The sequence below is a fragment of the Oncorhynchus clarkii genome, unplaced genomic scaffold (genome assembly GCF_045791955.1).
Source record: "Oncorhynchus clarkii lewisi isolate Uvic-CL-2024 unplaced genomic scaffold, UVic_Ocla_1.0 unplaced_contig_1797_pilon_pilon, whole genome shotgun sequence".
Lineage (NCBI taxonomy): Eukaryota > Metazoa > Chordata > Actinopteri > Salmoniformes > Salmonidae > Oncorhynchus > Oncorhynchus clarkii.
The window spans coordinates 1-22,569 of record NW_027258202.1 but is presented as its reverse complement, the minus strand read 5'-3'; the positions used below and the strand labels follow the sequence as shown (position 1 = coordinate 22,569).

Here is a 22,569-nt window from a genome sequence, read left to right as displayed (position 1 = left end):
TGAACTGCCAGGGAAACAACAGCCAGACGACAATGATCTGTTTTAATTAAATATGATGTGCAGAGACATTGCTGTGTTGTTTCTTTCCTAACGCTTTAATCAACATGTCACTATTTGACTGTAATTCTTCCCCACCCATCCACCCCCGATGTGTCATATTTACATATTACTGGGGCGCGGTGAAGCTAGTATATTGATTGTGTCGAAATTCCATCATCGCCCCTCCTTTTGTGTTTGAGAGAAGAGAGATTTTAAAGCTAATTATTCTAATCTGACGGTATGCTTTATAGTTTCCCGTTCTCCTGTAGGTGCACAGCATGTTCTCCTTCAAACATTGCTTATCTGAATTGTGTGTATGCGAGTACAGGTGTGTGTGTGTGTGGCTCTCAACGGTCAAGGTGTTGCGATACAGAAGAGTCATATTGTTCATTTGTGTAAGAGCATGGAATCCATGTAGACCCATTGCCAGGGTCATGCTTGCTTAGACTTGCTATTGATGTTTTTCCTCTTTCTATGTCTCTTCAGTCCAAAAAACTGTCAAACTGCTTTGGGACAGAGCAAGGACAACAAGAGGAAGGAAATGCAACAGGCTGCCTGTAGCGATGTTTCTTTGTCAAAGTCTTCAGAGGGATGATGAAAAGTAGTCCGGTCCAGTTGGGACACCTTGAAGGTCCGCAGTGGTCCAGTCCAGAGGGGAAAGAGCTGGACAAAGCTTTTCTCTGAATGAAGGTTTTTGGAAGGTCAAGTCAGGGAGTGAAATCTTTTCATGCCCAAGGCAATTTTTGGGGCTTTCACTCGAAGCCACCAGCTGAGATATCAATCGATACATTTTCAACAAAAACATGTGTCTAGGGGGACTCCATTCCTAGAATAATGTATTTCACTAGTAAAGTTCACAAAGTTCCAAAAAGGCGTGAGGGAAAAGCAGAAGAGCGAAACAATCAAAGAGCTCATTGATTACCGAGATAATTCTTTGGACGACTTTGATGGACAGAAAGGAAGTCAAAGGACACAGAGTCCTGTTTATTTCTTTATTTTCCTTTAATGAACTCTTCAGCCATCCCACCACAGGTATTCTCCTGGAATCCCTTTAATGGACTCCTCAGCCATCCCACCACATGTGTTCTCCTGGAATCCCTTTAATGAACTCTTCAGCCATCCCACCACAGGTATTCTCCTGGAATCCCTTTAATGAACTCTTCAGCCATCCCACCACAGGTGTTCTCCTGGAATCCCTTTAATGGACTCCTCAGCCATCCCACCACAGGTGTTCTCCTGGAATCCCTTTAATGAACTCTTCAGCCATCCCACCACAGGTATTCTCCTGGAATCCCTTTAATGGACTTCTCAGCCATCCCACCACAGGTATTCTCTTGGAATCCCTTTAATGAACTCCTCAGCCATCCCACCACCGGTGTTCTCCTGGAATCCCTTTAATGAACTCTTCAGCCATCCCACCACAGGTATTCTCCTGGAATCCCTTTAATGGACTTCTCAGCCATCCCATCACAGGTATTCTCCTGGAATCCCTTTAATGGACTTCTCAGCCATCCCATCACAGGTATTCTCCTGGAATCCCTTTAATGAACTCTTCAGCCATCCCACCACAGGTATTCTCCTGGAATCCCTTTAATGAACTCTTCAGCCATCCCACCACAGGTGTTCTCCTGGAATCCCTTTAATGAACTCTTCAGCCATCCCACCACAGGTATTCTCCTGGAATCCCTTTAATGGACTTCTCAGCCATCCCATCACAGGTGTTCTCCTGGAATCCCTTTAATGGACTTCTCAGCCATCCCATCACAGGTATTCTCCTGGAATCCCTTTAATGAACTCTTCAGCCATCCCACCACAGGTATTCTCCTGGAACCTCTTCAGTGGGCTGTGTTGGTTAATTAGACTGATTCTTCGGGACTACTGTACTAGACCCAACAAAGCCTTGTGTATCCTGCTCATTAAGACACACACACTTCCTCTCCCAGCACAAAGGAAACGCAGGTTGGGAGGTTGGCTTCGCTGCTGGTAGTGAAGGACAGTGGCACACGTCCATAATGCCTTTTCTCCTGAGAGAACAGGCACTAACTGCAGCCCAGCGGGCTGATTTAGTTTTGGGACCAGACCCAAGTCACTCGAGTGTATAGAGGAACAATGGCTAATATAGTGGTTGTCTTTGTGTGGGGGAGATGAAAATGGTGGCCAACACTCGGTTATCGAAGTGTGTGTGTCAAACACTCACCATCCATGAACTCCGGGCTCAGTTTATTATCTGGTGTGAAGAGCGATTTGCAGTTTCTCAGCGGCTTTATTCGCTACCCATTTCCCAATGATCTTTCTTGGTACACGGCCATGAATATTGATTTGCTCTGTGTTAAAGCATCCCTCTCTTGAAGTGCGGCCTCACATCTCATCTCTCCTCCTGCAGATTGGGGTGGCAGCTAGCCATGGGGGTTTCAAAGAGTTCGTCAGCCAGCCAGTCACCCCTGTGAAGGTCACAGTACAAGTCCCCAATGGTGACAATCTAATTTCTTTACTGCTGGCCCAATCTGGGGTCGTACCATGACGCCTGTTTGGTAGGGGTCAGTAGAGTCCGACCCGGCTCCCACCCTCCAATAATGGAACACTGTCATGTACCATCCATCGGGACTTCAGTCACTAGGCTACATGCGTGGCTTTGTTTGCTTGGCTACTGTATGTCAGTGGTACAACTAGGATACATTAGTGCACTGCTAAATCTGAGGCAAATCTATATGAGGCGCTGCATTCTTCTACTTGCCCAGAGTCAGATGAACTTGTGGATACCATTTTTATTTCTCTGGGTGCAGTATGAAGGAAGTTAAAGCTAGTGTCACGAGCCTATGCTAAATAGCGTTAGCATGAAGACTGGAAGCGCAGTGATTGGACGTGTTCCGGCATGCTAGCGTATGCTACTGTACCTGTAGACTTCCAGTCACATGAACCAGACTTAAAACCAGACTTAAAATCATTTTTTAATTTTTTATTTCTTTCTAAATAATAATAATAAAGACAAACGGGAGAAGAAAAGATGAACAACAGAACACAACAAAACCAAATGAAATAGCAGCAGATACCATCTGAACACAGCAACTAGTACTGAAAAGTGGTGTCATTATGGACATCTTCATAGACTAGATATTCTGCATGAACAGGGCTTTAAATCTACAGGATGTTATTAGCGAAGATTAGCTCTATGTCGTACCGAGGGAGCATAAAATCCATAGCATTATGCCATTAGCATAGCATTCAAGCCATGAAACGCATTCATTATTTTGTTGTTTTCAGAAACGCTTTCAGGGGCATTAATTGCATTCCCAGTCATTACGGTTGTTTGATGTGGAGCAGAGATGTGCACTCTGCTCTGGTTTGCATTCATATGCATCTGTGTGCATCGCTGCTGTTTGTTTAGTTGGTGTAGTTAGCAAGGCTCCGCTTTGTCTCTGTTCCACCTTGTTGCTGTTGTCTTCGGTGTGTGTGTGTGTGTGTGTGTAGGCTACATATAGAGTATGCATGTTTGTGAGAGTGTGTGCGTGCATTCGTGTGTGTTTTGTGAGCGTAGGCCTATGTGCTGGGAATGTGTGAGACTAGCAAGCTCTGGCCTCTGTTATAGCGTTAGTCTTGAGGTACCACAGCTGTGATCATTTTGTTGTTCATCATCCCTAAGTCGCTTGTGACCAAGGCCTTCGCAACTCATTCTCATTCTCTCTCATTCTCTCTCCCTTTCTGTTCCTCTCTCCCTTTCTCCCTCTGGTCTCTCCTCCTCTCCCTACCATTCTCCTCTCCTGTCCCTAGCATTCTCTCCTCTCCCCTAGCATTCTCTCCTCTCCCCTAGCATTCTCTCCTCTGCTCTCCCGAGCATTATCTCCTCTGCTCTCTCTAGCATTCTCTCCTCTGCTCTCTCTATCATTCACTCCTCTGCTCTCTCTATCATTCTCTGCTCTCTCTATCATTCTCTCCTCTGCTCTCCCGAGCATTCTCTACTCTGCTCTCCCGAGCATTCTCTACTCTGCTCTCTCTAGCATTCTCTCCTCTGCTCTCTCTAGCATTCTCTCCTCTGTTCTCCCTAGCATTCTCTCCTCTGCTCTCCCGAGCATTCTCTCCTCTGCTCTCCCGAGCATTCTCTCCTCTGCTCTCCCGAGCATTCTCTCCTCTGCTCTCCCGAGCATTCTCTCCTCTGCTCTCCCGAGCATTCTCTCCCCTGCTCTCCCGAGCATTCTCTCCTCTGTTCTACCGAGCATTCTCTCCTCTGTTCTCCCTAGCATTCTCTCCTCTGTTCTCCCGAGCATTCTCTCCCCTGCTCTCCCGAGCATTCTCTCCTCTGTTCTCCCGAGCATTCTCTCCTCTGTTCTCCCGAGCATTCTCTCCTCTGCTCTCCCGAGCATTCTCTCCTCTGTTCTCCCGAGCATTCTCTCCTCTGTTCTCCCGAGCATTCTCTCCTCTGTTCTCCCGAGCATTCTCTCCTCTGTTCTCCCGAGCATTCTCTCCTCTGTTCTCCCGAGCATTCTCTCCCCTGCTCTCCCGAGCATTCTCTCCTCTGTTCTCCCTAGCATTCTCTCCTCTCCCGAGCATTCTCTCCTCTGCTCTCCCGAGCATTCTCTCCTCTCCTCTCCCGAGCATCCTCTTCTCTCTCTCCAATCCTAATTTCCGTTTCTCTATTGAGAGCAGCAGCCAACCTTCCCATCCTTGTCTCTTTGCCTCTGTGAAGTCTGTTAGGGTAATGAGGCGTCTACCTGGCCATTTAAAGTTGATGGTAATAAGACCGAATATGTTTGAGGAGAAAGGTGTTTGGAATGAGATGTTATTGTTGCTGGAATAAAGGTGATTTGAATCACATGAGCGCCCCGTATCGCACCTCGATCCTAACGCCCAAAACCCCTCTCTCCTACACACACACACCACAGTTACCATCAAACAATCAAAACTACCGCCCGTCTGGGCATTTATGCACACACACATGCACGCATGCACACACACACACTTGGGTTGGGGGTTTGAAATCATTTCACAATTGACATTTTTGTGGGATATCCGGCTATTTGAAATGTTCCTTACATTTTGGAGGGCCAGTGAAATGGCAGAGCAGGTAGAGGGAGGAACAGTTGCAGTAACCAAGGCAACTCCACTACAGCCAAGACCAGATAACTTGTAGCAGCCAAAGTGTTATTTATCTTCCCATGTAACAGTGCCTGTCTTGACTGGATTAACCTGGAGAAGCTGTTGGTTGCTTTTTACTCCTTCTCATTTTGCTAACTTTTATTTCCAGAACTTTACAGAGTAAGTTGAAAGCCTATCTATTTAGTGAAAATGTTGTTAAGTATTGAGTGTGATTGTATCACTTGTCTGTTGAGGTGTTGTTTCAGTGTATAATAACCAAGTCACGGTAGAGCGACAGTCCACCCGTTGCCTAGGCAACAGAGACTTTGGCAAAGTGTTGGAGGGGTTTTCCAAGACACTGCTGTAGGGGCTCAGCTGCCAAAAACTTACAAAGCTAAACTTGACATATTTCTGTCAGTACTTTGCACAATTTACACAATTATTTCTGTCACAGTAACATTTTATTTACATTTTCAATGGGCAAGTTTATGAGGTGGAAGTAAATATTTTTAAACCCTCACAAAAGACACCCACCTACAGCTAATTATTCTAATCTGACGGTATGCTTTATAGTTTCCCGTTCTCCTGTAGGTGCACAGCATGTTCTCCTTCAAACATTGCTTATCTGAATTGTGTGTATGCGAGTACAGGTGTGTGTGTGGCTCTCAACGGTCAAGGTGTTGCGATACAGAAGAGTCATATTGTTCATTTGTGTAAGAGCATGGAATCCATGTAGACCCATTGCCAGGGTCATGCTTGCTTAGACTTGCTATTGATGTTTTTCCTCTTTCTATGTCTCTTCAGTCCAAAAAACTGTCAAACTGCTTTGGGACAGAGCAAGGACAACAAGAGGAAGGAAATGCAACAGGCTGCCTGTAGCGATGTTTCTTTGTCAAAGTCTTCAGAGGGATGATGAAAAGTAGTCCGGTCCAGTTGGGACACCTTGAAGGTCCGCAGTGGTCCAGTCCAGAGGGGAAAGAGCTGGACAAAGCTTTTCTCTGAACGTTCTAAGGTTTTTGGAAGGTCAAGTCAGGGAGTGAAATCTTTTCGTGCCCAAGGCAATTTTTGGGGCTTTCACTCGAAGCCACCAGCTGAGATATCAATCGATACATTTTCAACAAAAACATGTGTCTAGGGGGACTCCATTCCTAAAATAATGTATTTCACTAGTAAAGTTCACAAAGTTCCAAAAAGGCGTGAGGGAAAAGCAGAAGAGCGAAACAATCAAAGAGCTCATTGATTACCGAGATAATTCTTTGGACGACTTTGATGGACAGAAAGGAAGTCAAAGGACACAGAGTCCTGTTTATTTCTTTATTTTCCTTTAATGAACTCTTCAGCCATCCCACCACAGGTATTCTCCTGGAATCCCTTTAATGAACTCCTCAGCCATCCCACCACATGTGTTCTCCTGGAATCCCTTTAATGAACTCTTCAGCCATCCCACCACAGGTGTTCTCCTGGAATCCCTTTAATGAACTCTTCAGCCATCCCACCACAGGTATTCTCCTGGAATCCCTTTAATGGACTTCTCAGCCATCCCACCACAGGTATTCTCTTGGAATCCCTTTAATGAACTCCTCAGCCATCCCACCACAGGTGTTCTCCTGGAATCCCTTTAATGAACTCTTCAGCCATCCCACCACAGGTATTCTCCTGGAATCCCTTTAATGGACTTCTCAGCCATCCCATCACAGGTATTCTCCTGGAATCCCTTTAATGGACTTCTCAGCCATCCCATCACAGGTATTCTCCTGGAACCTCTTCAGTGGGCTGTGTTGGTTAATTAGACTGATTCTTCGGGACTACTGTACTAGACCCAACAAAGCCTTGTGTATCCTGCTCATTACGACACACACACTTCCTCTCCCAGCACAAAGGAAACGCAGGTTGGGAGGTTGGCTTCGCTGCTGGTAGTGAACGACAGTGGCACACGTCCATAATGCCTTTTCACCTGAGAGAACAGGCACTAACTGCAGCCCAGCGGGCTGATTTAGTTTTGGGACCAGACCCAAGTCACTCGAGTGTATAGAGGAACAATGGCTAATATAGTGGTTGTCTTTGTGTGGGGGAGATGAAAATGGTGGCCAATGCTCGGGAGAGGTGGAAGTAAATATTTTTAAACCCTCACAAAAGACACCCACCTACAGACTCAGCAATATAGCATGTTCAATGCAAGGATTCATATAATAACCCCCACTCTTCCCACATAAATGGACATTTCAGAGGCATTGTCAACCACATATTTATGATATAACTGATACTATTCTGATCCTCTCCTCTCCTCTATATCCATTGTGCTTTGAGCCGGAGTTTGCAGCAGTCTGTTTGCAGAAGTCTGTCCAGTCTCATTCCATACATTTGATTTGATGTCGTCTTCAGAGAGGTCATTTCATTTTATTTTCTTCATAACGCACTTTGTGTGTATTATTACATTATTTTCTTTCTACATAACACATCTGTGTACATTACACAAATCCCAATTTATTGTCTTAGCTTGTCAGCTAATGTTAGCTAGGCTAGCTAGGTAGCTAACGTTAGCTGGACTAGGGGTTAAGGTTAGGATTAGGTAACATGCTAGCTAAGTAATTAAAGGGTTAGGTTTAACTAACATGCTAGCTAAGTAGTTAAAAAGTAGGAAGTTGTTCATAACGTGATTTGTTTGGGCTGCTAGACACTCCCATTATACGGCCACCCGTCCTCCCAGACTAACCTCCCACCTGTCCTTTCTGTCTTAAGTAACCCGCTGTTTTTATCTGTGATTGAAATGCACTCTATATATAAAGAAAAGGTAAACAAATGTTTGTGTGCCTGTCATGAATGTCCAAAAATAAATGTCTCTATTTCACAATAATCTGTGATACTCCTAGCAAGTCAGGGGAAACCACCACCATCTGATCTCCTTGCAAACTTTACCTCACAGAGGATATCGCTTATTCTCATTTCCCCCTCTCTCATCTGTCCTGTTCATACCCTCTCCCTCTGTCCTTCCTTCCTTCCTTCCTTCCTTCCTTCCTTCCTTCCTTCCTTCCTTCCTTCCTTCTGGCCGTCTGTCGGTCCTATTGGTGTGGTTAATTGCTTCAAGTTTACTCCCTCTAATGCAATATATTAGGGTCGGAGCCCCTTCATCAGCCTAACGCCGGCATTTAATTAAGTCTCCCGGGTTAGGTAGTGGGCCGCGCTCCATCAGCAGATCACATGGTCATTAGTAATTAATACACTGACAGGATTAGCACTCTCTGCTAGGCTTGCACGGTGTCGCTAGAGGGCAGGGGGGCCTGAGTGATGGCTTCCAGAGGGGGAGAGAAGGGAAAAAGTGTGTCTGTGTAGTGGGTCGGCGTGTGTGTTGTCAGGGGAGGGGCTGGATAGGTGTGTGTGTCTGTGTAGTGGGTCGGCGTGTGTGTTGTCAGGGGAGGGGCTGGGTAGGTGTGTGTGTTGTCAGGGGAGGGGTGGGTAGGTGTGTGTGTTGTCAGGGGAGGGGTGGGTAGGTGCCTGTGTTGTCAGGTGAGGGGTTGGTAGGTGTGTGTGTTGTCAGGGGAGGGGTGGGTAGGTGTGTGTGTTGTCAGGGGAGGGGTGGGTAGGTGTGTGTGTTGTCAGGGGAGGGGTGGGTAGGTGTGTGTGTTGTCAGGGGAGGGGTGGGTAGGTGTGTGTGTTGTCAGGGGAGGGGTGGGTAGGTGTGTGTGTTGTCAGGGGAGGGGTGGGTAGGTGTGTGTGTTGTCAGGGGAGGGGTGGGTAGGTGTCTGTGTTGTCAGGGGAGGGGTGGGTAGGTGTGTGTGTTGTCAGGGGAGGGGTGGGTAGGTGTGTGTTGTCAGGGGAGGGGTGGGTAGGTGTGTGTGTTGTCAGGGGAGGGCTGGGTAGGTGTGTGTGTTGTCAGGGGAGGGCTGGGTAGGTGTGTGTTGTCAGGGGAGGGGTGGGTAGGTGTGTGTGTTGTCAGGGGAGGGCTGGATAGGTGTGTGTGTTGTCAGGGGAGGACTGGGTAGGTGTGTGTGTTGTCAGGGGAGGGCTGGGTAGGTGTCTGTGTTGTCAGGGGAGGGCTGGGTAGGTGTGTGTGTTGTCAGGGGAGGGCTGGGTAGGTGTCTGTGTTGTCAGGGGAGGGCTGGGTAGGTGTCTGTGTTGTCAGGGGAGGGCTGGGTAGGTGTCTGTGTTGTCAGGGGGGGGCTGGGTAGGTGTCTGTGTTGTCAGGGGAGGGCTGGGTAGGTGTCTGTGTTGTCAGGGGAGGGCTGGGTAGGTGTCTGTGTTGTCAGGGGAGGGCTGGGTAGGTGTCTGTGTTGTCAGGGGAGGGCTGGGTAGGTGTCTGTGTTGTCAGGGGAGGGGCGGTAGGTGTCTGTGTGTCCATGCCAGTTTGCTCACACTAGTCTGTGTGCTGAAGTCTTTTCTCCGTGGTGACGGGGGTCTTTTCTCCAGCAGTAATGACATCATTAGAGGGCGACTGTGTTTCCATCTGCTCCACCATTACTCTCGCCCCACTTTGGGCCGCCCCGCCACGACGTGGGTCAGAATTAGAACGACAGGGGCTAAATGGCCCTGCTAAATGATGAAGCCATTAGGAATGGGAGGCTAATTTAGAACATATGTAGTCCTGGAGAGAGAGAAAGAGATGGGGAGATACTGGGAGAAGACAACCAGGAAAGTTAACTTCCTTACCCGACATCTTCAATATCTGTCAGTCTGGGGCTGTTGTTAGATCTGTATAAGGTATTTATGAGCGTTGATGAGACAAGGATGGAGTGGGTTTTAAATATGCAGACGGACTAAGAAATGGGGGATGAGATATTTTGATGACTCGCCGGAACTCTTTCGTGGATTGTTGTATTAACCTCGATGACATAATCAGTTATAGATCGTTGTTCTGCTGACAACATCATTCCTTATGTTCAATGTATTATATGACATAATGCTATTACATACATGAACTGACATTATAATAGGTACATTAGTTGTGTGGTGTGTTCTTGGGAGGATCGTAGATTAGACCAGACTGTCACCATTCACAGTGATGGCTGTTGTGTGGTGTGTTCTTGGGAGGATCGTAGATTAGACCAGACTGTCACCATTCACAGTGATGGCTGTTGTGTGGTGTGTTCTTGGGAGGATTGTAGATTAGACCAGATTGTCACCATTCACAGTGATGGCTGTTGCTCTATACTCCAAATCAAATTTATTTATATAGCCCTCCGTACATCAGCTGATATCTCAAAGTGCTTTACAGAAACCCAGCCTAAAACCCCAAACAGCAAACAATGCAGGTGTAGAAGCACCACTCTGTTGCATGAATCCTAACTTGATCCCTCTGTCAGTGAGTTGTCATTGATGACATGTAATATATATTGTTTTACGTAACTTAGTGGAATGCATTTGTTGGAAGTCGCTCCCAGAGCGTCTGCTAAATCTAAGTACACAAGCCTTTGCTAAATGACTGAAATGTCAATGTTCTGTAGGTTCTGTTGATGGACTACCTGGATGTGAAGAACACTAGAAGCGCTGCCGAGCCCTCTGCCCAGCTCACCTACGCCAGCACCGGCAGCGAGTTCGCAGCCTTCTTCGCCAAGAAGAAACCCCAACGTGCCAAGCAGTCCCTCTTCAAGTAAGACACCGACAGGCTAAAACACTTGAGCATTGAGGGACTGTTTTACCAGACCTAGATTAAGCCTACTTCTGTACTATAAAACATGCTTGACTTGATGGAGAATGTCCTTTGAAAGTGCTTTTTAGTGAAGGAAAAGGGGAAAATGTCCCCTACACCTCAGAACCCTAACAGAACCAAGTTACTGTACAGTAGGGATGTCTATAGTATTAGTGTGCTGATTCAGGCTGTTGCAGTGTCTAACTGGAACCATTTCATAACCATGCAACTTTACACATGGAGCATACAGACTTAGCCAAAGCCATTTTACGTTATGTACCCCAACCACAAGGCAGACCTGTAGTAGTATCTCCAGGTGTTAACTGCTGACCTCTGTAGTGTGAGCACTGTGTCTCTGAGTAGGAGTGACAGTAGTCTAGTCCCTGATCGGTGTGGCTAAGCCGTGACAATGACCATAGGAGTTGGCAAGACAGCAGAAACAGATCTGGGACCAGGCTAGAGAGACGTCACAAAAACATCTGGGACCAGGCTAGAGTGATGGCACAAACAGATGTGGGACCAGGCTAGAGTGACGGCACAAACACATCTGGGACCAGGCTAGAGTGACGGCACAAACACATCTGGGACCAGGCTAGAGTGACGGCACAAACACATCTGGGACCAGGCTCGAGTGAATGTGTGTTTCTCTGTTCCAGGTTTGAGTCGTCGTCTCACGCCATCAGCATGAGTGCCTACCTGAGGGAACAGCGGAGAGAGCTGTACAGCAAGAGTGGAGAACTACAAGGTAAGGGAGGGAGGAGTGTGGAGAGGTACAAGGTGAGGGAGGGAGGGAGGAGTGTGGAGAGGTACAAGGTAAGGGAGGGAGGGAGGGAGAAGTGTGGAGAGGTACAAGGTAAGGGAGGGAGGGAGGGAGGAGTGTGGAGAGGTACAGGGTAAGGGAGGGAGGAGTGTGGAGAGGTACAAGGTAAGGGAGGGAGGAGTGTGGAGAGGTACAAGGTAAGGGAGGGAGAAGTGTGGAGAGGTACAGGGTAAGGGAGGGAGGGAGGGAGAAGTGTGGAGAGGTACAAGGTAAGGGAGGGAGGAGTGTGGAGAGGTACAGGGTAAGGGAGGGAGGGAGGGAGGGAGGAGTGTGGAGAAGTACAAGGTAAGGGAGGGAGAAGTGTGGAGAGGTACAAGGTAAGGGAGGGAGGAGTGTGGAGAGGTACAAGGTAAGGGAGGGAGGGAGGGAGGAGTGTGGAGAGGTACAGGGTAAGGGAGGGAGGGAGGGAGAAGTGTGGAGAGGTACAAGGTAAGGGAGGGAGGAGTGTGGAGAGGTACAGGGTAAGGGAGGGAGGGAGGGAGGAGTGTGGAGAGGTACAAGGTAAGGGAGGGAGGGAGGGAGGAGTGTGGAGAGGTACAGGGTAAGGGAGGGAGGAGTGTGGAGAGGTACAAGGTAAGGGAGGGAGAAGTGTGGAGAGGTACAGGGTAAGGGAGGGAGGGAGTGTGGAGAGGTACAAGGTAAGGGAGGGAGGAGTGTGGAGAGGTACAAGGTAAGGGAGGGAGCAGTGTGGAGAGGTACAAGGTAAGGGAGGGAGGAGTGTGGAGAGGTACAGGGTAAGGGAGGGAGGGAGTGTGGAGAGGTACAGGGTAAGTGAGGGAGGGAGTGTGGAGAGGTACAGGGTAAGGGAGGGAGGGAGTGTGGAGAGGTACAGGGTAAGGGAGGGAGGGAGGGAGGAGTGTGGAGAGGTACAGGGTAAGGGAGGGAGGGAGGGAGGGAGGAGCGTGGAGAGGTACAGGGTAAGGGAGGGAGGAGTGTGGAGAGGTACAAGGTAAGGGAGGGAGGAGTGTGGAGAGGTACAAGGTAAGGGAGGGAGGAGTGTGGAGAGGTACAAGGTAAGGGAGGGAGGAGTGTGGAGAGGTACAAGGTAAGGGAGGGAAGAGTGTGGAGAGGTACAAGGTAAGGGAGGGAGGAGTGTGGAGAGGTACAAGGTAAGGGAGGGAGGAGTGTGGAGAGGTACAAGGTAAGGGAGGGAGGGAGGGAGAAGTGTGGAGAGGTACAAGGTAAGGGAGGGAGGGAGGGAGGAGTGTGGAGAGGTACAGGGTAAGGGAGGGAGGAGTGTGGAGAGGTACAAGGTAAGGGAGGGAGGAGTGTGGAGAGGTACAAGGTAAGGGAGGGAGGAGTGTGGAGAGGTACAAGGTAAGGGAGGGAAGAGTGTGGAGAGGTACAAGGTAAGGGAGGGAAGAGTGTGGAGAGGTACAAGGTAAGGGAGGGAGGAGTGTGGAGAGGTACAAGGTAAGGGAGGGAGGGAGGAGTGTGGAGAGGTACAAGGTAAGGGAGGGAGGGAGGGAGAAGTGTGGAGAGGTACAAGGTAAGGGAGGGAGGGAGGGAGGAGTGTGGAGAGGTACAGGGTAAGGGAGGGAGGAGTGTGGAGAGGTACAAGGTAAGGGAGGGAGGAGTGTGGAGAGGTACAAGGTAAGGGAGGGAGAAGTGTGGAGAGGTACAGGGTAAGGGAGGGAGGGAGGGAGAAGTGTGGAGAGGTACAAGGTAAGGGAGGGAGAAGTGTGGAGAGGTACAGGGTAAGGGAGGGAGGGAGGGAGGAGTGTGGAGAGGTACAAGGTAAGGGAGGGAGGGAGGGAGAAGTGTGGAGAGGTACAAGGTAAGGGAGGGAGGGAGGAGTGTGGAGAGGTACAGGGTAAGGGAGGGAGGAGTGTGGAGAGGTACAAGGTAAGGGAGGGAGGAGTGTGGAGAGGTACAAGGTAAGGGAGGGAGGAGTGTGGAGAGGTACAAGGTAAGGGAGGGAGGAGTGTGGAGAGGTACAGGGTAAGGGAGGGAGGGAGGGAGAAGTGTGGAGAGGTGTAAGGGAGGGAGGGAGGGAGGAGTGTGGAGAGGTACAGGGTAAGGGAGGGAGGAGTGTGGAGAGGTACAAGGTAAGGGAGGGAGGAGTGTGGAGAGGTACAAGGTAAGGGAGGGAGAAGTGTGGAGAGGTACAGGGTAAGGGAGGGAGGAGTGTGGAGAGGTACAAGGTAAGGGAGGGAGGAGTGTGGAGAGGTACAAGGTAAGGGAGGGAGGAGTGTGGAGAGGTACAGGGTAAGGGAGGGAGGGAGGGAGAAGTGTGGAGAGGTACAGGGTAAGGGAGGGAGGGAGGGAGGAGTGTGGAGAGGTACAAGGTAAGGGAGGGAGGGAGGGAGGAGTGTGGAGAGGTACTGGGTAAGGGAGGGAGGAGTGTGGAGAGGTACAAGGTAAGGGAGGGAGGAGTGTGGAGAGGTACAAGGTAAGGGAGGGAGAAGTGTGGAGAGGTACAGGGTAAGGGAGGGAGGAGTGTGGAGAGGTACAAGGTAAGGGAGGGAGGAGTGTGGAGAGGTACAAGGTAAGGGAGGGAGGAGTGTGGAGAGGTACAGGGTAAGGGAGGGAGGGAGGGAGAAGTGTGGAGAGGTACAGGGTAAGGGAGGGAGGAGTGTGGAGAGGTACAGGGTAAGGGAGGGAGGGAGGGAGAAGTGTGGAGAGGTACAAGGTAAGGGAGGGAGGGAGGGAGGAGTGTGGAGAGGTACAGGGTAAGGGAGGGAGGAGTGTGGAGAGGTACAAGGTAAGGGAGGGAGGAGTGTGGAGAGGTACAAGGTAAGGGAGGGAGAAGTGTGGAGAGGTACAGGGTAAGGGAGGGAGGAGTGTGGAGAGGTACAAGGTAAGGGAGGCAGGAGTGTGGAGAGGTACAAGGTAAGGGAGGGAGGAGTGTGGAGAGGTACAGGGTAAGGGAGGGAGGGAGGGAGGAGTGTGGAGAGGTACAGGGTAAGGGAGGGAGGAGTGTGGAAAGGTACAAGGTAAGGGAGGGAGGAGTGTGGAGAGGTACAAGGTAAGGGAGGGAGGAGTGTGGAGAGGTACAAGGTAAGGGAGGGAGGAGTGTGGAGAGGTACAGGGTAAGGGAGGGAGGAGTGTGGAGAGGTACAAGGTAAGGGAGGGAGGAGTGTGGAGAGGTACAAGGTAAGGGAGGGAGGAGTGTGGAGAGGTACAAGGTAAGGGAGGGAGAAGTGTGGAGAGGTACAAGGTAAGGGAGGGAGGGAGGGAGGAGTGTGGAGATGTACAAGGTAAGGGAGGGAGGAGTGTGGAGAGGTACAAGGTAAGGGAGGGAGGAGTGTGGAGAGGTACAAGGTAAGGGAGGGAGGAGTGTGGAGAGGTACAAGGTAAGGGAGGGAGAAGTGTGGAGAGGTACAAGGTAAGGGAGGGAGGAGTGTGGAGAGGTACAAGGTAAGGGAGGGAGGAGTGTGGAGAGGTACAAGGTAAGGGAGGGAGAAGTGTGGAGAGGTACAAGGTAAGGGAGGGAGGGAGGGAGGGAGGAGTGTGGAGAGGTACAGGGTAAGGGAGGGAGGAGTGTGGAGAGGTACAAGGTAAGGGAGGGAGGAGTGTGGAGAGGTACAAGGTAAGGGAGGGAGGGAGGGAGGGAGGAGTGTGGAGAGGTACAGGGTAAGGGAGGGAGGGAGGGAGGGAGGAGTGTGGAGAGGTACAGGGTAAGGGAGGGAGGAGTGTGGAGAGGTACATGGTAAGGGAGGGAGGAGTGTGGAGAGGTACAAGGTAAGGGAGGGAGGAGTGTGGAGAGGTACAGAGCTGGGATGGGGTAGAACAAGGGAGGTGCCAAAACTTGAGGTGTTGCACCTCAAGCTCAACACTATAACAGAGTCCTGCACTCGCCAGGTAGACACGCGCACACAGACACACACGCACAGACAGACAGCGAGGGGGAGATTGGAGAGTGAGTCCCTGGAGAGTCTCACTGTTCCACAGCTTTTCTTCTGTCTCTCGTTTCTCTCCCCTTGCTCCCTCGCTCTGCGATGACCTTGTGGTTTCAATCAGCGGCGCCTGACAGCACTGTTTGCCTGCTTGTTTCATCGTTTTTTTCAAACCCCGTTCCTCCGAGACATTGCCTGTGTGTAAAATGGAAGTGAGCGGCATGGTGGAAGAGAGATAGAGGTCGTCGAAAGGAGGAGGGGTTCCGAGAGATAATTATTTTCAAATCCTGCATAATCGGTCATATGTCACAATTTCCATGATTGCATTTCGAGCAAACTTTAAGGTGAGTCACAGCAATGCTAAGTGTCACCTGTTTAGCATTGAACAGGTGAAACATCTCAACGACCCTCCCTCGCAGGCCTCGAGGTATGATTTCATTTTTGATAGGAAACGCCAGTCAACGCTAACCTGGCATTCAGGTTCCATACACAAAATGATCGCCCCGTTCGAGAAGTCCAGATTAACATTTCCTTTTAAAAAATGTGTTCCAAATAGCCTCCAACTTTTGTCCTTACCCCTCGGTAGCTCAGATGTGACAAAGATAATAAAACAGTATTTGGGCCGGTGGTTGAATGCCTGGCAGCGTCAAACGAAGATGAGATTCCTCATCTGCTGTCACAATGCTAAGCTCGGGTTCTTAGCTCGGGCAGACTGCTAAGGACCTGAATGACAGGGAGAGATTCAAGGAATCAAATGATTTAGAAAAGTTAAATAAATTGACTTGGATGAAGGGAGTGGGTGTTAAAAGTAATTGTTATCATCACACCACTGTTCACAATGAGTTCTATATCGACATAACCTGACAGGCCGCTCAGCAAGGAAGAAGCCACTGCTCCAAAACTGTCATAAAGAAGCCAGACTACGGTTTGCAACTGCATATGAGGACAAAGATCATACTTTTTGGAGAAATGTCCTCTCGTCTGATGAAACAAAAATAAGGGCTGTACTACTCTGCAGTGACAGGAGTGTAGTACTACTAGCTGTGTTTCCCATGATAATTAAGGGCTGTACTACTCTGCAGTGACAGGAGTGTAGTACTACTAGCTGTGTTTCCCATGATAATTAGGGGCTGTACTACTCTGCAGTGACAGGAGTGTAGTACTACTCGCTGTGTTTCCCATGATAATTAAGGGCTGTACTACTCTGCAGTGACAGGAGTGTAGTACTACTAGCTGTGTTTCCCATGATAATTAAGGGCTGTACTACTCTGCAGTGACAGGAGTGTAGTACTACTAGCTGTGGATGGTGGACTGTTTGTTCTTTGTCTCTTTACCTGAGGGAGATGGTACATTCTGTTACATATCCTTAACAAACAGTGTCTCTCAGGGGTGTTCGTGCGTGCGTGTGTGTGTGTCTGTGTGTGTGTGAAGGGGCCCTTCCGTCTCCCTCATTACAAACACACACCCAGAGCTTAGGAAGCTTAATTACATCGGCTCTCCAATAAAGCACACCGCATATGCTTCCATTAATCCACAGCTTCATCTAAAGGCTTCATTATAGCTACATATGGACCCACAGCTGGGTGGGTGTGGGTTTGTATCGATGGGTATCGGTGTGTCCCTTTGTGTGAGAGACAGAGGGAAGGCAGGAGACATGTCCCTGTATGTTTAATCTCCCTCTAGCTAGCTCTTTGAACAAAGAGGCTCTCTCTTTCTGGTCTAGAATCATAATATAGAAAGGCTCTCGCTTTCTAGTCTAGAATCATAATATAGAGAGGCTCTCTCTTTCTCATCTAGAATCATAATATAGAGAGGCTTTCTCTTTCTGGTCTAGAATCATAATATAGAGAGGCTCTCGCTTTCTAGTCTAGAATCATAATATAGAGAGGCTCTCGCTTTCTAGTCGAGAATCATAATATGTAGAGGCTTTCTCTTTCTGGTCTAGAATCATAATATAGAGAGGTTCTCGCTTTCTAGTCTAGAATCATAATATAGAGAGGCTCTCTCTTTCTCGTCTAGAATCATAATATAGAGAGGCTCTCTCTTTCTAGTCTAGAATAATAATATAGAGAGGCTTTCTCTTTCTAGTCTAGAATCATAATATAGAGAGGCTCTCTCTTTCTAGTCTAGAATCATAGTACAGAGACCTTTTCATTCCATCCACTCCCGACTCCATGAATAAATGATGGAAACAGGGAAACCACTTCCAAGGTACAGATTTGTTATCATGGCCCTGAATGCAGGCAATTGCTATTTCCTTCCCTGTTTTTATTTTCTCCTCCAAAGTGCCGGTTGGGAGAGAGCGAGCAGGGTGGTCATCATTGCCATTTCTAAGATATTTCTCAATAACCACGTTTTTTTGTTAGACTACACCTTTTTGAGTTGTTTTAGTCAGCGCAGCAACAGAACAGAGCTGTATTACCTTACCCCAGGGCAGGCAGTGTTGAAATGACAACTACACCATGATCCAAACACAAAGGCTTGTATATCAGCCTCCGCTCCTGAACCGTATGACCTCCCCTCCCACCCAGACACGGTCATAATAGACCCGCAACTCTGTTTCCCGCGTTTCTATCCCCCTGTCTGCCATATTTCCCTTTTTGAATTTCAAAATGGCTTGTTGTCAAACAAAATACTTGACTCTCCACAGTAGTCCACCTTGAGTTGAGTTACACAATGAGTTGCTTTCTCCCTTAATTCCTATTGTGTTTGTGTGTGTGTCCTTCTACAGTATGTCTGCCTGCATGTGTGTGTGTATCTGTCTATCTAGAGGAGAAAAGGCAATCTGTCTATTAGTGGTGTTGTTTCTGCGTAATAGTGTGCTACCCTGGGGACGAGGAGTGGAGAGGTGCACAGTGACTAACTGCTCCGAGGGAGCGGGACCCGTGTGTCCCGTCAAACTGATTTGTGCCACACAATGGGGAGGGAGAGAGGTGCAAATGGAAACACTGACTGAAAGAGGGGAAGTAGCGAGAGAGAGGTGTGTGTGTGTGTGGGGGAGTGGGGGGGGTGTTGGCACTAATGCATTTGTGTGTGTGTTACTATGTATGCATGTCTGCCTGTGTGTTTGTATCTGTGTACTGCATAAGCTCCATGCAGCTGCACCGATTGATACACCTGTATGTCTCTTATGTCAGGCCTGTCGGGTCGAGGGGTGAGGAAGAGGGCTGTGACGGACAATGAGGATTAGCCCCGTTCTGACTGTTCTGTAATGGAAGTCCACAGCAAAGAACACCTCTCATTTTAGTCTGATAATATCTCTCCAACAGCTTCTAGAGAACCAATACCTTATAGCTCAATCACACACAGGCTTGAAACATTTTGTGAACATTTAAATACATTTCCTGGTTTTCTAGAAATCCCAGTTGGAGGATTTCCGGAATCAGGAGGGAATGAGCAGGACATCCAGAATCAGGAGGGAATGAGCAGGACATCCAGAATCAGGAGGGAATGAGCAGGACATCCAGAATCAGGAGGGAATGAGCAGGACATCCAGAATCAGGAGGGAATGAGCAGGACATCCAGAATCAGGAGGGAATGAGCAGGACATCCAGAATCAGGAGGGAATGAGCAGGAAATCCAGAATCAGGAGGGAATGAGCAGGAAATCCAGAATCAGGAGGGAATGAGCAGGACATCCAGAATCAGGAGGGAATGAGCAGGACATCCAGAATCAGGAGGGAATGAGCAGGACATCCAGAATCAGGAGGGAATGAGCAGGACATCCAGAATCAGGAGGGAATGAGCAGGACATCCAGAATCAGGAGGGAATGAGCAGGACATCCAGAATCAGGAGGGAATGAGCAGGACATCCAGAATCAGGAGGGAATGAGCAGGAAATCCAGAATCAGGAGGGAATGAGCAGGACATCCAGAATCAGGAGGGAATGAGCAGGAAATCCAGAATCAGGAGGGAATGAGCAGGACATCCAGAATCAGGAGGGAATGAGCAGGAAATCCAGAATCAGGGGGGAATGAGCAGGACATCCAGAATCAGGAGGGAATGAGCAGGACATCCAGAATCAGGAGGGAATGAGCAGGACATCCAGAATCAGGAGGGAATGAGCAGGACATCCAGAATCAGGAGGGAATGAGCAGGACATCCAGAATCAGGAGGGAATGAGCAGGACATCCAGAATCAGGAGGGAATGAGCAGGACATCCAGAATCAGGAGGGAATGAGCAGGACATCCAGAATCAGGAGGGAATGAGCAGGACATCCAGAATCCGGAGGGAATGAGCAGGAAATCCAGAATCAGGAGGGAATGAGCAGGACATCTAGAATCAGGAGGGAATGAGCAGGAAATCCAGAATCAGGAGGGAATGAGCAGGAAATCCAGAATCCGGAGGGAATGAGCAGGAAATCCAGAATCAGGAGGGAATGAGCAGGACATCTAGAATCAGGAGGGAATGAGCAGGACATCTAGAATCAGGAGGGAATGAGCAGGACATCTAGAATCAGGAGGGAATGAGCAGGAAATCCAGAATCAGGTGGGAATGAGCAGGAAATCCAGAATCAGGAGGGAATGAGCGGGAAATCCAGAATCAGGAGGGAATGAGCGGGACATCTAGAATCAGGAGGGAATGAGCAGGACATCTAGAATCAGGAGGGAATGAGCAGGAAATCCAGAATCAGGAGGGAATAAGCAGGAAATCCAGAATCAGCAGGGAATGAGCAGGAAATCCAGAATCAGGAGGGAATGAGCAGGAAATCCAGAATCAGGAGGGAATAAGCAGGAAATCCAGAATCAGGAGGGAAAAAGCAAGAAATCCATAATCTTCCAACCAGGATTTGGGGAAAATACATCCTCTTCATACCCTCATGTTCCCAGATCACAAATGAAAAGGTGATAATCCCCTCAATCTAGCGGTTATCTTTTAATATAAAGATCGTTCCTCTTATCTGTACTCCTCCAGTGCCCTGTGTTCAAGGGGAACCACGCCATTGACTGATTTGAGCGATCGATCCTTGACTTCCGCCGACCTTCCAATTAGGATTTATCATATTCATAAATGGAACCTGAAATGGAATTGAACTTTCCCGGGAGAAAAGTCAATAATTATTAGAGGATTAAAATGAGGGTACATGCTCACCCTCTCTCTCGTTGAGTCTGCTGATCTCTCTCTTTCTCTCGTTAATTCTTCTTTCTCTTCATTTGACCTTACTAAGGCATTGATTGATCCACATGGTCTGAATGTACGATAGCGTGGCTCTGTCCTTTGTGATTGTGTGCCTGACTAATTATCTAAGGACAGGCGGGAGGGTGTTGCACGGTATACCTAAACTTCTGTACTTGTTCGATACTAGAACATGAAAAAAGTTTTGGTTCTGTTAAATGTGTCTCACGTCTTCTACTGATTGAGATCAAGTCTATCAGCCCAGCAGATGTCTCCTTATAGTTCTAGAACACCATGTCTGTCAAGTCTTGTCTCAGCTGATGTCTCCTTATAGTTCTAGGACACCATGCCTGTCAAGTCTGTCTATCAGCTGATGTCTCCTTATAGCTCTAGAGCACCGTGCCTGTCAAGTCTGTCTATCAGCTGATGTCTCCTTATAGCTCTAGAGCACCGTACCTGTCAAGTCTGTCTATCAGCTGATGTCTCCTTATAGCTCTAGAACACCGTGCCTGTCAAGTCTGTCTATCAGCTGATGTCTCCTTATAGTTCTAGAACACCATGTCTGTCAAGTCTGTCTATCAGCCCAGCAGATGTCTCCTTATAGCTCTAGAGCACCATGCCTGTCAAGTCTGTCTATCAGCAGATGTCTCCTTATAGTTCTAGAACACCGTGCCTGTCAAGTCTGTCTATCAGCTGATGTCTCCTTATAGTTCTAGAACACCGTGCCTGTCAAGTCTGTCTATCAGCTGATGCCTCCTTATAGCTCTAGAGCACCGTGCCTGTCAAGTCTGTCTATCAGCTGATGTCTCCTTATAGCTCTAGAGCACCGTGCCTGTCAAGTCTGTCTATCAGCTGATGTCTCCTTATAGCTCTAGAGCACCGTGCCTGTCAAGTCTGTCTATCAGCAGATGTCTCCTTATAGCTCTAGAGCACCGTGCCTGTCAAGTCTGTCTATCAGCAGATGTCTCCTTATAGCTCTAGAGCACGTAAGGGGCTCTGATTGACATAAGAAAAACATAGACATTGCCAAAAATTGTGTTTATTGACTTCTTTTCCCTCACCTCAGTCACGTCTCTCTCACTGTGTGTGTGAATGATTTTATAAAATATTTATTCTTCTATGCAAATGTTGTTGGTCAGCACAATAAAACAAGTCCCAAATGGAAAGGAAGTAGATTGTTTTTCCTCTGCAGCCCGATGAAATCAACCAAAACAAGCTCAATAACTCAATGCATGCACACACTCCTATTGAATATGCCTTCACCTGTATTGTGAACAGGCCTAGGCTACATTTTGATTTACCCAGATTATCAGTAGAGATTTACCATTCAAATAAATGACCAGTATGTTGTTATGTAAAAACGAATTGATTGTATGATTGAATAATTGATTCATTAATGCATACATTGCTGTCTTAGAAAAAATATAATGATAATGAACTCAAGATATCTGTCTGGATTAAGTGCCTTTCTGTGACTTTGGCAAATGTGCCATCTTTTCTTTGCCGTGGAGTCGTTTTGGTATCGCGTATCGTGATGGTATCGAGTTTCGTGATGGTATCGCGTATCGTGATGGTATCGCGTATCGTGATGGTATCGCGTATCGTGATGGTATCGCGTATCGTGATGGTATCGCGTTTCGTGTTGCTCAACCTGGTATTCAAGTTAAAATGATGGTGTTACAACACTAGTGTCTGTCTCTTTCTGCCTGTCTCTTTCTGACTGCCTGTCTCTTTCTGCCTGCCTGTCTCTTTCTGCCTGCCTGTCTCTTTCTGCCTGCCTGTCTCTTTCTGCCTGCCTGTCTCTTTCTGCCTGCCTGTCTCTTTCTGCCTGCCTGTCTCTTTCTGCCTGCCTGTCTCTTTCTGCCTGTGTATTCACACTTATTTTGTGTACTTTGCACACGCTAATGGCTGTGTGTCTCCTAGACTAGACCTCCCTTCCTTTAATAACAATGAATGAATTGCTACTGAAGTGGAGCCACACAGCCCGTGTTTGGACTATCACAGCCCATGTTTGGACTATCACAGCCCGTGTTTGGACTATCACAGCCCGTGTTTGGACTATC

General features: G+C 48.3%; 1 protein-coding gene across 1 annotated transcript in view; it reads left to right on the top strand.

Annotated features, from left to right (window-relative positions):
- LOC139395956 (exocyst complex component 4-like) overlaps positions 1–11,545 on the top strand; it is a gene marked incomplete at its 3' end in the record, with an annotated part of 84,266 nt that extends 72,721 nt beyond the window's left edge. The window contains exons 7-8 of the mRNA XM_071143269.1: positions 10,548–10,693; positions 11,389–11,545. Of these exons, the coding sequence (XP_070999370.1) occupies positions 10,548–10,693; positions 11,389–11,545 (303 nt within the window). The remainder of the gene's footprint in view (positions 1–10,547; positions 10,694–11,388) is intronic.
- Between the last annotated feature and the right edge of the window lie 11,024 nt (positions 11,546–22,569).